General features: G+C 32.8%; 1 protein-coding gene across 1 annotated transcript; it reads left to right on the top strand.

The window, feature by feature from the left end:
• The first annotated feature begins 243 nt into the window (after window positions 1–243).
• On the top strand, window positions 244–13199 carry LOC118752492 (protein takeout-like). The gene is made up of 5 exons (XM_036487406.1): window positions 244–422; window positions 8444–8527; window positions 10154–10304; window positions 12534–12673; window positions 12750–13199. Exons 1-5 carry the CDS (start codon window positions 353–355, stop codon window positions 13049–13051), a joined length of 747 nt encoding a protein of 248 aa, XP_036343299.1. The 5' UTR covers window positions 244–352; the 3' UTR covers window positions 13052–13199.
• Window positions 13200–14656: the final 1457 nt, after the last annotated feature.

The raw sequence follows: 14656 nt of genomic DNA, 5'->3' as shown, positions 1-14656 counted from the left end.
TAGCCAGTTTGGAATTAGTCATAATGAGCTCATTAAGGAATTAAATCGGAATATTTAAATATTAAATAAATTAAAACAACAATTAACAACAGTCTAGTTAACTACTTAATCGACAATATTTTAAATGTTAGCACTCATACATACATATATGTATGTACATACAAATAAATACATACATATGTATGTATGTGTATGAATATTCCGCAAATCTTAAAATCATTCAAGGGCGCTTGTGTTCTTGTAAGAACTATCAACAAACTAAACATCGGTATATAAAACCGCGCAATACTTTGTAATGCTTAGTATTTAGTTAGTTTGCTGAGTGGGAAGCGTGCTAGTTTTATTGGTGAAGATGTTCAAGTTTTTTTCAATGTTGCTCGGCTTAGTGCCATTTCTTGCACTGCAAGTGTTGGCTGGTTTTCGTAAGTGTTAAAAATAAAAGTACTTAAAAAAAAGGCTAGGAGGAAAGTGAAATTCCTATTTGCGTTTGAAGCAGCAAAGATGTGAAAAATATTTTAGTGGTACCGTTTAAATTATGAAAATTACATATGTACTCTGGAGTTTCAACTGTATAGCGGACTTCCCCATTAGAACAAAAAACAACGCAAAAGAAGGAAATTTACATAATTGATAACACCGTGCGAATAAAACCAAAAAAAAAATCAAAACACGCGAAACAATCAATATAATCCCAAAACTATGTGCCAAATATAGTAAAACTGCGCTTTTAGTTTTTCTCTATGATGTTAGAATTTTTTTTAAAGGACTTTGTAATTTCAATGTTACGATTAGTTCCACTAATTACACAGGTTTACAAAAAAAAGTTTCTTCATATTGAACCAAACCTCTGTAATAATAATAATAGATTGGCGCTTACGCATATGTTAGTGTTTGGCCGAGCTTCTATTCCGATTTGTGGCGTGCGCCTTGATGTTGTCCCACAAAGCGGAGGGACCTACAGTTTTACGCCGACTCCGAACGGCGATTGTATTTTTATGAGAAGCGGTTTTTCATGGCAGAAATACACTCGGAGGTTTGCCATTGCCTGCCGAGGGACGACCGCTGCGGAGTGGAAGCGCGCACTGTTTACCACTACACCACAGCGGCCGACCAAACTTCTATATCCCTATGTTCTTCGACGCTCTGAATGCGAATCAGAGATCTGTTAACCTCCATCCCGCCAGGTTCGAGGTCATTTGAAGGTCAAGTAGGGAAAAATTCATTGAATAAACCTTAAAATTTAATAAATTCTTCTACATTTTACCTTGGGATGACCTCTAGATGATCTTGAAGAACTCGGATTTAGTAACAACAAAACCAACCAAAAAAAATTATTCTTATTGAATAAATTGTTGCTAACAGTCCTCGGATTTGTATTCAGCGCGTCGAATAACATAGGTATATAGCGGTTTGGTTCAATATGCAGAAACTTTTTTGTAAACCTGTGCTATTTAAAAATTTCAGTGCAATGTGGAATAACACTGTGGGTATCCATCGAAAGAAAAAGTGCTGTAGAATTAAAAAAATTTTAATTTTTTGGTTCACAAGGACGAATAGTTAGCTTTTGAAAATGCGAAAAACAAAAAAATTCAGAATTTCTATATTTGACCCATGGTTTCGCGGATATTTTAATTTTTTTTTCTTGTAAAATTGGCTGTGGCACGGTGTAATTATAGCAGGTTATTGTGGCTGCCCTCATCTATCGTTAGAAGGATGCAAACTTAGGCCGCCCGCTATGGGCGATATCGTAGAGGAGGCTGCTTTTGTTCTTCCCTTCCTTAGGAGCTAATCCAAATCGTAGTTCTGATAAAGGTCACTAAATCGCAGCAGCTATTTGTACTTAATTTAGTCAAACACTCTAGAAAGTAGTGATGGAACGAACCTCGGCGGCTCCTCGTCAATGCAGGGCAGTGATATATCATCGATGATTTGCAAAACCGCCTAAATCGCCGTAGTGGACAAAATGAGATTTCTGATGTTGCTCGGACCAGGATTCGGACTTACATACAGTGATTCAAACAAATGTTCAGGTGTTGATTTTTTTTTATACCCGAGCGCACTTGTGTACAAGGGTATTATAACTTTGTTCACATAACGGTTGTTTGTAACAGGCAAAACGAATCGAGATAGATATAGACAAATGTATACATAAATGATCAGAATGAAAAAAGAAATCGATTAAGCGGTGACTGTCTGTCCGTCCGTCCGTCCGTCTGTCCGTCTGTGCACACGATAACTCGAGTAAAAATTGAGATATCTTAACGAAACTTGGTACGTGCACTTCTTTCGGGCGTAGGACGGATGGTATTGAAAATGGGCAAAATAGGACAATAACCACGCCTACCTCCCATATAACGGTAATTTTCAGAAATACGAAAACTCCGATATTTTAGTAACTACTGAAGATAATTCACTCAAAATTTATATTTACAATGAGTTTTAGACGAAAAATAAGAATATTAAAAAATGTTGGCAAATGGGCGTAGCCACGCCTACTTATGGTTACATGTGTATATCTTGGTAACCGCTGCATCAATTTCTTCCAAACTTGGCACAGTTGTTGGCCCTGGTACAGCATACCAAATGGCCGAAAATTTTTAAAATCGGACAATAACCACGCCCACATCCCATATAACGGTAATTTCGAGAAATACGAAATCCTCGATAAATCAGTAAATATTAAAGCTAATTTATTCAAAGTCCATGCTTGCAGCAATTCTTTACCAAGAAATACGTTTATGATAAAATTTTGGAAAATGGGCGTGGCACTGCCCACTTATGATCACATATATTTATCTCGGTAACCGTTCTACCAATTTGTAACTCGGTACGGTTATTGTGCTTGCCACAAAACATTGAAAATTATTGAAATCGGACTAAAATTACGCCTACTTTTCATATAACGGTAAATTACAGAAATGCTTGAAATTTCGATAACTCAAAATTTAAGGGCGCTAATTTACTCAATTAATCGCCCTCAAATAATACTCACAATAATCTCTTAAAATAAGATTATTATGGAATTTCAGAAAATGGGCGTGGTAGCGCCCACTTATAGCTGTATAACTTTATCCTATCAAGTATAACTGAACATACTTAGGGAGTTCACAAGTCGGGCTATTTGTCATATTTGCTCTTTTGTACTATTTTTTTAGAACAGTTGTAAAATGAAACTTGTGAGCATCCCATACTTTTTCGTGTGCTATTGTACAATATTTTAACAATTATATTTGACAAAATCAAAATTATTAAAACAGCTTTAGAAAGTTTCTAATGCCCAGAAGAAGCGAGAAAAGCAAATTAATGGCTGCGATTTGCGAGAAGTACGCGCAGGACGCAACGATGGAAGGAAGTGAGTCGTCAAATAAGTCATTTATGAGTTTTTTAAATTTATTTGGTGCATTTTTGTTAGGCGATGAAGATGAGGAGAAAGAGATCGATGAAACTTTTAGGTTGAATATGCTTGTGTTGTTGGCAAATCGCCGAAGTGTCCATCTAGGGGTTCCGAAATCAAACAATTGGGATCTAAATGTGTTACAACCTCAAATAGGCGGTGTTCTAAAAGAAAATCAATTAGGGACTTCTCTTCCGACACTGTCCACACATGGTTTGGTTTTCCCCGGACACGCTTACTTTTGCACTGAATTAAAAAAGATCTTTAATAAGTTAAATATGTTATAAATTAAAGATAACTTACTCCATTGCCATGAGATGACTCCATTTTTATACCCGAGCGCACTTGTGCACAAGGGTATATTAATTTTGTTCACATAACGGTTGTTTGTAACAGCCAAAACGAATCGAGATAGATATAGACAAATGTATACATAAATGATCAGGATGAAAAAAGAAATCGATTAAGCCATGTCTGTCTGTCCGCCCGTCTGTCCGTCTGTCCGTCCGTCCGTGTACACGAATACTCGAGCAAAAATTGAGATATCTCAACGAAATTTGGTATGTAGGTTTCTCTTAATCCAAGGTAGGTTGGTATTGAAAATGGGCGAAATCGGACTTTAACCACGCCCACTTCCCATATAACGGTAATTTCCAGAAATACGAAAACTGCGATATTTTAGTAACTACTGAAGATAATTCACTCAAAATTGATATTTACAATAATTTTTAGACGAAAAATAAGAATATTATAAATTTTTGGAAAATGGGCGTAGCCACGCCCACTTATTGTTACATGTGTATATCTTGGTAACCGCTGCACCAATTTCTTTCAAACTTGGCACAGTTGTTGGCCTTCATACAGCATAAAAAATCGCCAAAACTTTTTAGAATCAGACAATAACCACGCCCACATCCCATATAACGGTAATTTAGAGAAATACAAAATCTTCGATAAACCAGTAAATATTGAAGCTAATTTATTCAAAATTGATGCTTGCAACAATTCTTTACCAAGAAATACGTTTATGGTAAAATTTTGGTAAATGGGCGTGGCACCGCCCACTTATGATCACATATAAGTATATCGGTAACCGTTCTACCAATTTGTACCAGACTCGGTGTGGTTATTGTGCTTGCCACATGTAAGTAAAACGTTGAAAATTATTGAAATCGGACTAAAATAACGGCCGCTTCTCATATAACGGTACATTTCAGAAATGCTTGAAACTTCAATATTTCGAAATTGAAGGGCGCCAATTTACTCAAAATTGATACACCTCGGCTTACCATCTAGCGGTAGCTTTCGGAAAAGTGAAAAAAACATATATTTAATACTTGCGCGGGGTATTTAATGTTCGGCTTCGCCCGAACTTAGACTTTCTTACTTGTTATATTTACAATGTTTTTCAAGTTAAATTTTTTGCTGTTTTTCCATTGATATATTTATAGTCCAAGCTTTATATAACATTTTGGAGAATTCAACAAAATTTCATCAAAACCTCGAGTTGTATAATCTGAATTATGAGAAAATTTCTAGCCCATAAATTGAAGTGGTAGTTTCAACCGGCTAAAAACCTCTGAACTCTTGATTTGTCTTTTTACATTTTTCGATGAAACCTACATACTTTCGGCAATAAACATTTTTTTTAAATAGTCCTGCTAGAATAAAATACTTCCCAAGTGGCTAGATTATACAAGTAGTAGTGCGGGCGCAATTTTTAAACTTTCCATGCACAACGCAAACGGTTTGATCAAACTTCAACATAGCGGCCAGAAAATAAAAAAATTTTTAATTCTTATTAATATTAAAATTAAAATTACCTTCAGCGTCTCTACAAACCCCCTACACAACACAAATGGCTTGCAACAAAGGGATATTTCGCTTGGTTTGTCAAGCAGCTTGTGTGGTGTATTTCGCTCTTAAGCGTAGTTCCCCAGTATTTTCAGAAAAATTGCCGAAAACGTACCCTTTTCACAACCATTTTCGGTACTTATGTAGACTTAATCCGAGTTTCATCCACTTTTCAACAAATGCTTACATAAACAAGTAATTTTTAAGCAAAAAACCAAACCGACTTCAATTCCCATATAAAAATTTAAGGTTATCGTTAATCTTTTTATGATACAATGATCTAATTTAAATTAGAATGGGACCACCTGTGAGGTAACACCTTTCCTTAAAAAAAAATAATTATAGTAATCGGTTTACGTGGTCCAAAGTTATGCGATAATATACATACAAAAATATAAAAAATATTCCGACGAATTGATAACCTTCTTCTTTTTGTGAAGTCGGATAAAAACAAATGCACCAGCAAGCTTTCAGCGCCAAATGATTTCAGGATAAAATTGTCAAAACTTATAGGAAATAATGAAATCATCAAAACAATTTCAGTCCTCACATTAAAGCTAAAGAGCATAAAGTTTGCATTGTGTTTTCTTGTTTTCGTAGACATTTGACATTTTAGCAGAACAAGGGTGCCGCGGTGAAAAAAGTTTGGGAATTCCTGTTGAAGAGAGTAAAACACTCATATTTCAAAATGGTTCTCTTTTTTATAAATCAATCGCATTTCTGGCTAGTATATTTCAGGGCGAATGGATAAGGATTGAGCCAAGAGCTTGTGTAAGCAAATCTAATTTTTGGCAGCAAATGTAAGTTACGCGGTTTTGTACTTTAAACGACGATATGTGTGTACTAGGGAAGTTAATTTTTTCGCTTTTAACGATCCCGGGATTTTTGGGGTGTCGTTATCACAATTCCGGAATCCTGGGATTTAAAAATTTTTTACTTTTCAACAACTTTAGTCGAAAAAATAGCTTCTACCTCACCTACCATAAAATAAATAATAAATAAATGGGTTTGAAACCTACTTTTTTATTTAAAGTGGCGTTTTTATTTTTTCTCTTGACGTCAGGATTTATTTTAAAGGAGTTTATAATTTCAAAGATATGATTAATTCCAAAAATTGTTTAAAAAAGTTCAATGCAATGTAGAATAAATATATCGAGCCCTAACGTCAAAATAGCGTAAGCGACATTTATTTTTTAATTTTCTTTTTGATGCAGAAATATTCCTAGAGCATCTAGATGCCTTTCTGCATCAAAAAGTAAATTAAAAAAAATGTCGCTTACGTTATTTTGGCAGTTAGGGCTCGATATGTGTACCAAATAAATATTCACAGTACGCCAAATCTTAGAAAAGACCCGCGAGAAATGGATCGACACTCACCACATATTTGTTGACTTTAAGGCCGCTTTTGACAGCCTATACGCCGCTATGTCTGAATTTGGCATCCCCTCAAAACTCATACGGCTGTGTCAAATGACGTTGAGCAATACCACCCGCAACGTCAGAATTGGGAAAGACCTCCTGAGCCGCTCGCCACTAAACGGGGTTTCAGACAGGGCGAATTTCTTTCGCGTGACTTCTTTAATCTGATGTTGGAGAAGATAATAAGAGTTGCAGAGTTGAACCGCTCAGGAACAATTTACTACAAGAGCATGCAATTTCTGGCCTATGCTGATGACATCAATATCATTGGTATCAAAAACCGCGAAGTCTGTTCTGCCTTTTTCAAGTTGGATAAGGAAGTAAAGTGAATGGGTCTGGTAGTAAACGAGGACAAGACGAAGTATCTCCTGTCATCAAACAAACAGTCAGCACATTCGCGCCTTGGCATCCACGTCACTGTTGACAGTTGCAATTTCGAGAAAGTAGAGAATTTCGTTTACTTGGGAACCAGCATAACACCGATAATAATATCAGCATTGAAATCCAACGTAGAATCACTCTTGCCAACAAGTGCTACTTTAGACTGAGTAGTCAATTCAGGAGTAAAATCCTCTCTCGACGTACGAAAACCACGCTCTATAAGTCACTCATCATGCCCGTGCTGGTATATGGCGCAGAAGCATGGGCAATGACAACATCCGATGAGGCGGCTCTTGGAGTGCTCGAGAGAAAGATTTTGCGGAAGATTTACGGGTCTTTACGCGTTGGCGACGGCGAGTACCGCAGACGATGGAACGATAAGCTGTATGAACTTTACAACGACATGGACATAATGCAGCGAATTAAAATACAGCGGCTCCGCTGGCTTGGCCATGCTCCAGCTCTGAAAGTATTAAACTCGGAACCCGCTGGTGGTAGCAGAGGAAGAAGGAGGCCCCCACTGCGATGGAAAGATCAGGTGGAGAAGGACTTGGCTTCACTTGGCGTTTCCAATTGGCGTCAGTTGGCACAGAAGAGACTGGCGTGCTTTGCTGAACTCGACCAAATTCGCTTAGGCGGCTACAGCGTCAAATAAGAAGAAGAAAAGTACCAAATGGAAGAGAAATTAAAATTTTTTGTATTAGCAAGGACGAATAGGTAATTTTTTAAGCTGATAAAGTTAGAAGGACGAAATTCGAGGATTATATCGGATTTATATAACTTCTTAACATATAATTTGATTGAGTTTTTTAAATCATTTTTGAATTACTGACGTCAGAGTGAAAAACGAGCACACCTAAAAGTTAAACGTTCTAAAAATAGAATTATTAACAAAAACCAACAAAACCAAAGACCACATGATCAAGTTTAAATAGCACTGGAATATCTGCGCTTGATTGTATTTGGCTTACAAGAAAAAAGTGGAAAAAGCAACAACATATTATAAGGCGAACTTAGCACAGTGCGTAGGCAACTGGCTGAGTCAGCTGTGGTCGTCGGTTCGAATCCTGCTGAAGAAGTCTGATAAGGAAATGTGGTGATTTCCGAAATGGCTATCACTTCTACCATTTTTTCAAATTGTAGTTGCTTTTCCACAATAGTTTTTCATTAAAAGCGGCCTCAATCTCAATAAAAAAATTTTAATATAATTGTTATAAGGCCATAACTAATAAAAAAATTTATAAATATATATTTTATATTATTATATTATTATTATTACATTATACTTTGTACGTATGCAATGCAATTGACGTTTTGGAAGTCAGCCTTTATTTTATTTAGTAGTTATATTCAAATATTGACCACAACAACTAACTTACAATTTTTCAATTCTAGCTAATGACCCAAAGCCATGCCAGTACGGTGACAGAGCTTGTTTAATGAGTACTATTGAATACCTGATGCATAACAAGTCTCAAGGTAAGATTTTCTACAAATCGTTCGATTTTAAATCGGTGCAGTAACAGTTTTAACTCAAAATATCAGGGACCGTAACGGTTATAACTTTCATAATAAAAATTACTTTTTAATAGTTATTAACTGAGTTTTATTTTTTGCTCGGTCGTTACGTTTCAAGTTTTATTTTTTGATCGGAAAATAATGGCTATTTTTGGGGTTAAATTTTTTGCTCGGAAAATAATCGTTACTTTTGAGTTTTATTTTTTGCTCAGAAAATAATCATTTTTGAGTTTTATTTTTTGTTCCTAAAATAATCGTTATGTTTCAAGTTTTATTTTTTACTCGGAACATAATCATTACGTTTTAAGTTTTATTTTTTGCTCGGAATATAATGGCTATTTTTTGAGTTTCATTTTTTGCTCGGAACGTAATCATTACGTTTTAAGTTTTATTCTTTGATCCGAAAATAATGGCTATTTTTGGAGTTTTATTTTTTGCTCGGAAACTAAAACTAAATTTTTGCGTATGCGTATGCGCATGCGTGAATACACAGGGGGCGCACAGTACTTACCTTCCATATAAAATGTAGGCAAAAATAGAATTATGTACGAATTTAAATGAAAATTCGTTCTTAGTAAAATTGAGGACGCTAAATTCAAAAATGCCATTTGTTTGGATAACTTTCATACTTTCACTGTAAATGCAGTTTGAAGTTGAAAATTTTCGTTCTTGTGGCTTTTAGTTCGTTCTATTTTCAAAAGTGAGGTGTCAAATAAAAGAGGTTGGCCTGTAGATGTGCAATAAAGTTGTTTTATTTTTGAAAAGGGTTGCCACCTGCTACAAATTTTATTAAAATTATTTAATAAGTTAAATGAATTAGATATTGCAATATGGGTATCAATTGAACTAGTTTTGAAAATACTTTACTTCTAAACGACGCAAGTTTAAGAAATCAAATTCACTTTAATTAAGGGAATAAGGTAACTGAAATATGTATATCCATATAAGTATCAAACAAATGAAAAAATGTGACATATTTAGCAAGAAATAAGTGAAGAGTAAAAACACTCCTGATTTAATTTAAGAGTCCAGTAATTTAAAAGAAATGTAATCATCTTCATCTTCAACTCTATCTCCATTTTCATCTCCATCTTCGCCTTAATCTTAATCTTCATCTTCATCTTCAGGCTTGTCTTTTTATTTATCTTTAACATTGTCCTGTTCTTCATCTTTATCATTAGCTTGATCCTTCAATATACGTTGTAAGTGTCTATGGCTTTATCGTTGCCCTTGTCTATGTTTTTGCCCTCATTTCTTGCTTTCTGCGTTTTCATTACCCACTCCACAGTGGCGTTAAAAGTCCAATGTAGCCGCCCCAGCATGCGCATAAATTTAGTTTTATTTTCTGAGCAAAAAATAAAACTTACTTTTCCGAGCGAAAAATTAAAACTTAAAACATAAAGATTATTTACCGAGCAAAAAAATAAAACTCAAGAAATAACGATTATTTTCTGAGTAAAAAATAAAACTCAAAAAAAATTATTTTGCTTACAAATACTAAAAACAATTTTGCGATTTTCTCCGATTTCAAATCGTATGATTACTAAAACACAACGTACAAAAATAATATATTTTAAAAACTTTTAGGCTTCGCCTCGCTAAATTTAGTTAAGACCGAGCCTTTAAGAGTTGCAAAGATGGTAATGAAGCAAGGTGCTGAGAGTCCAGTCAACATTGATTTGACCTTTATCAATAACGATATAACTGGCTATAGCAGAATCAAGATGAAGGATGTGAAGTATGTACGATGATTGCTGGTTTTTATACGCACCCACAAATATAGTTCTTTAAGAAAGTATCAGGGCAATTCTGGCTAAGATAGTTGAAGGTTTTTTGTAAGGCAATTGAAAGACATTAGAGAAGATATGTAGTTTGAAAGGTTTTGTTTATTCTGGCACGAAATTCTTACAAAATAAAATTATAGTTTAAAAAACTAGAACCTCCCTATTATAATTGCCATTCGTACTGTCATCAAGTATGTAACTTGAGAATAGAAATCGCTGCATCTTTTAGGCGCATCAATATTACATAGTTACATCCCGAGCTAATAAAAGGAAGGTAAAAAAAGCTCCATCTCTGCTTAGACTTTGTTGCTTTTTCCATTTTGCCTAGCAAATCGTGACACAAAGCTCAATAACATTGTTAAAAGTAAATATTATTACGCCACAATAATAATAACGAAAAATATATTTTTTTCTAATTTCATTTAACTTTGGAAACTTATTTTAAGTATTTTTTCCCCATTTTCTTTTAAATTTTAGATTTAAATGTTTTAAAAATAAAAATATTTTTTTATTTCATTTCATTTTTAGAAACATTTAATTTTTTAATTTTATTTATTCAGCTTTTTTAAATTTAGTTTTCTTCTATTTTTTGATTTTATTGTAAAAAGAATAGTTTTAATTTCATTTAATTTTTAGGAGCGTTTTTTTTATTTTATTTATTTAATGTTTTTCCTTTTTGGTATATTTTTTTTATTTTATGTTTTAAAAAGTAAAATATATATTTTTCTAATTTAATTTAATTTGTAGAAACTTATTTTATGTATTTTTTTCTCTTTTAACTAATTTTTCTTTTTTTTCCTTTGACTTTTAAATTTAGTTGTTAAAAAAAAAATTTTTTTTTTCATTTAATTTAATTTTTAGAAACATTTCATTTTTTTTAATTTCATTTATTTTAGCTTTTCTTAATTTAATAATAATAATAGTACACATACGTTAGTGTTTGGCTTCTGCTCCGGTTTGTCGCTTGCGCTTGCGAATGGCGATTATATTTGTATGAGAGGCCGTTTTTCATGGCAGAAATGCACTCGAGTGTTTGCCATCGCCTGCCGAGGAGCGACCGCTATTAGAAAAACATCTTTTTTTGGTTTTTATTTTTTGGTATTGGGTTCAACCGGACTGAACACCCGCACTTCCAAACACTACACTATTTTTTTAATTTAATTTTCTTTTTTTTTTTTGTGTCATTAAAAAAATATATATTTTTTTATATAGATATCATTAATATTTAGGAACTAATTTTTTGTCTTAATTATCTTTCAATCTTCAGATTTTATTGTTTTAAAAAGAAAAATATTGTTAAAAATTTTATTTAGAAACGATTTTTTTTTATTTAATGTTTTTCCTTTTTAATTTTTGTTTAAAAAAAAATTTAATTAAATTAAGAAACATATTTTTTTAATTTAATTTAATTGTTGGAAACTTTTAAACTTAATTTTTTATATTTTAATAACATTTTTTTAATTTATAGAATTAATAGTAAAAAAAAAAATTTGTTTTTCGCTTCATTTAATTTTTAGAAATTTATTTCGTTCCTCTTTAATTTTATTTATACATAGCAATAAGCAATGTTGAGTGTGAATTCAATTTTTTTTTTTATATTTTCTTTTTCAATTTCATTTAATTTTTAGGAAGCTATTTTATTTTTTTATTTTATTTTAACTTTTAAATGTTATTGTTTTGAAAACAAAAATATATTTTTAATTTTATTTAATTTGTGGTGGATCATTTATTATTATTATTTTTTTTTCTTTTTGAAATGTAATTTTCCTAAATTTGTAGTTTTTATTGTTATAAAATGAAAAAAAATTATTTTTAATTTCATTAAGCTAAAAGAAAATTACTTAATTATCTTAATCTTAAATTTACGTTTCTTTAAACTTTTAGTTTTTAATAAATATTTTGAACAGAAAAAAAAGGCTATTCTATTAAATTTTTAGAAAACTATTTATTAAATGACCTACAGAATAAAGCTAAGACCTTCTCGTTAGCAAATCTTTCAATTAGTCTTTAAAGACAGAAAAGTGGTTTCAAAATAGCTGCCATTATTGACAAATATCTTACGAAAGACTTTTTTCCTTCGAAAGACTGTGTTGAGTTGAATTGCCCTGTAAATTTCAATACATCTACATACAAATGTACATATATATATTTACATGCGTACCTGCATTAATTTTCACTTGCAGGGGCTTCGGAAAAGATTTAGGAACAAAGCACGATCTTTACGCTGTCGCGCCTGTCCTCAGCATGATTGGCGATTACACAATTAAAGGACGTGTACTAGTGCTACCGATAACCGGCACTGGCAAAAGCAATATCACAATGGGTATGTTGTGAATTAGAAAACCTTTATGTAAATCTGTAATTCAAAATGTACATTTTTATCTTATATATCTAAATAGTTAATGTACGAATTCATATTCGTTTTACTGGCGTTCCAATGGAGAAACCAGACGGTCTATACATGAAGGTGAAGGATGTGCGTTTAGATGTGCAGCCAGATAAAATGATTTTCAATTTTGACAACCTTTTTAATGGTGACAAGATGCTGGGTGAGACGATGAACGGTTTCCTTAACGAAAATTGGAAGGATATTTATCATGAGGTGCGTGATAGCTTCAACGAAGCTTTTGCCCAAATTTTCACCACCGTTATAGACACAGTGTTTAGTAAATATCCTTATGAGAGGTACTTTACGGAATGAAATTCTAATTTAAGACTTTTCTTTATTTAGTTTATGTAAAATCAGTTTAAGTATAAGCGAATCTTACAGTTTTATATTTAGTTCATACAATATGTACCTGTAAAAGCATACTTGTACATACATATGTATTATTACTGTTTTATAGCTGTCTGGCCTCATTATATATATGTGTATAAATATTGTAATAAAAACTTTTCTAATATAGTAAAGATTTAACTACCTTTTAATGACCATGCTATGAATGCCAATATTATCACCAGCGTTCTGGCTGAACACAACTCTCAAGCTAAAAAGGTCAAGAAATTTTTACTTATTCCGTTCTGAAAAACGCTATTAAAAGAATTGGCATTCTATGTTTTTTCAGTAATAACTGGGCGTGTTTTTTTTTTTTAATTAAGCAAATTTTTTGGATACATAGGGATGAATTGATTAGGTTGGGCTTGATTAATTTGGCCATCCTTGAGCCACACATATACCGTTTGGTCCTTAGCGTTGCCAGTTGAAGCTTGATATTAAGCGTTAAAGAAGGCATCAAAAAGAATTGTATCGCTTTTTGCGAATTTCAGCTCAACTTCTACTTTCAGTTCGTCTTCAAGTTCTCCTTTTTGACAATGTGGGACAACGGTATAGAAGATGCTGCTGCACCTGTCCTCTTAAGATATGCATCGTAAGCAATCCGGTAGCAACTCTGCAATCCTCCCTTGATAGCCGTAACAAGAAGCGAGTACACTTAGGTCTCTCTTTATACGGCTTTTTTTATGCGGATTTGAATTTATGCAGTTTTTCAAACCATTATTTCGCAGTAGAGATTTTGCTTTTTTGAGAGTTTTCATTACTTTTTTTCATTGTGTAAGAGACAATGCTTCTGATAAATAATTTGTCTTGTATTCTTACATAATTCATGTATTTATTGTGGTACTTTTTTTTTTTTTGTTAAAATACAAATTTTATTTATTTCATTAATGTTCAGTTTTACATGGAATAATAAGTATTGAAGTGAATAAATAAATAGTTTTTTCTTGCTTAATAATGCCTTACTGGATTTTTTATGCAGTTTTTTAGAATTTTTTACCTGGAGTATCTAAATTTATGCGATTTTTGAAAATGCTAGAACGCATCACATGTTTTTGAAGAACTTTTTTATGCGGATTTTTTTTTATGAGGCTTTCTTAGGAACGCATGTATCGCATAAAAAGAGACCTAAGTGTAAGTTAGTTTCAACGTTTCGCACAGGTGGTTAACTCATTCAATCTAGCTCCGAAGTACCTAATCAGACTATCTTACCCCTCCTTATAAAAGCTTGGGGGTGGTCCATAAATATTCTAGAGTTAGACTGATGGCCAGGACTGCCAACTATCCTTAGCTATGAGGTGCCATATTGAGGATAAAAAAGTACCAAAATGTGCCAAATAGAAAAATAGGTGGCATTCTTTTTAAACCTTCATATTTATCTATAAAATAAGAACCACATTTCTAAAACAAAAGTGAAATGATAAAATAAGATAAGGCAGTTGAAAAACCTTTAGAAATTAGAACATTTTAGTTGAGCAAGAAAAGTACACGCAAAAGATTTCACAAAAATTTATTGAAATGTTATTTTTTTGC

This window comes from Rhagoletis pomonella, unplaced genomic scaffold, assembly GCF_013731165.1.
Source record: "Rhagoletis pomonella isolate Grant_MI unplaced genomic scaffold, Rhpom_1.0 Rhpom_scaffold_01549, whole genome shotgun sequence".
Lineage (NCBI taxonomy): Eukaryota > Metazoa > Arthropoda > Insecta > Diptera > Tephritidae > Rhagoletis > Rhagoletis pomonella.
This window is presented reverse-complemented; position numbering and strand designations above follow the sequence as displayed.

What these genes read in the sequence shown, in the direction of transcription:
- LOC118752492 (XM_036487406.1), top strand. Translation starts at nt 353, where the DNA reads ATGTTCAAGTTTTTTTCAATGTTGCTCGGCTTAGTGCCATTTCTTGCA. An exon ending in GCAAGTGTTGGCTGGTTTTC is followed by an intron (nt 423 to 8,443) that starts GTAAGTGTTAAA and finishes TTTCAATTCTAG; the next exon opens with CTAATGACCCAAAGCCATGC. An exon ending in GATGCATAACAAGTCTCAAG is followed by an intron (nt 8,528 to 10,153) that starts GTAAGATTTTCT and finishes AAAAACTTTTAG; the next exon opens with GCTTCGCCTCGCTAAATTTA.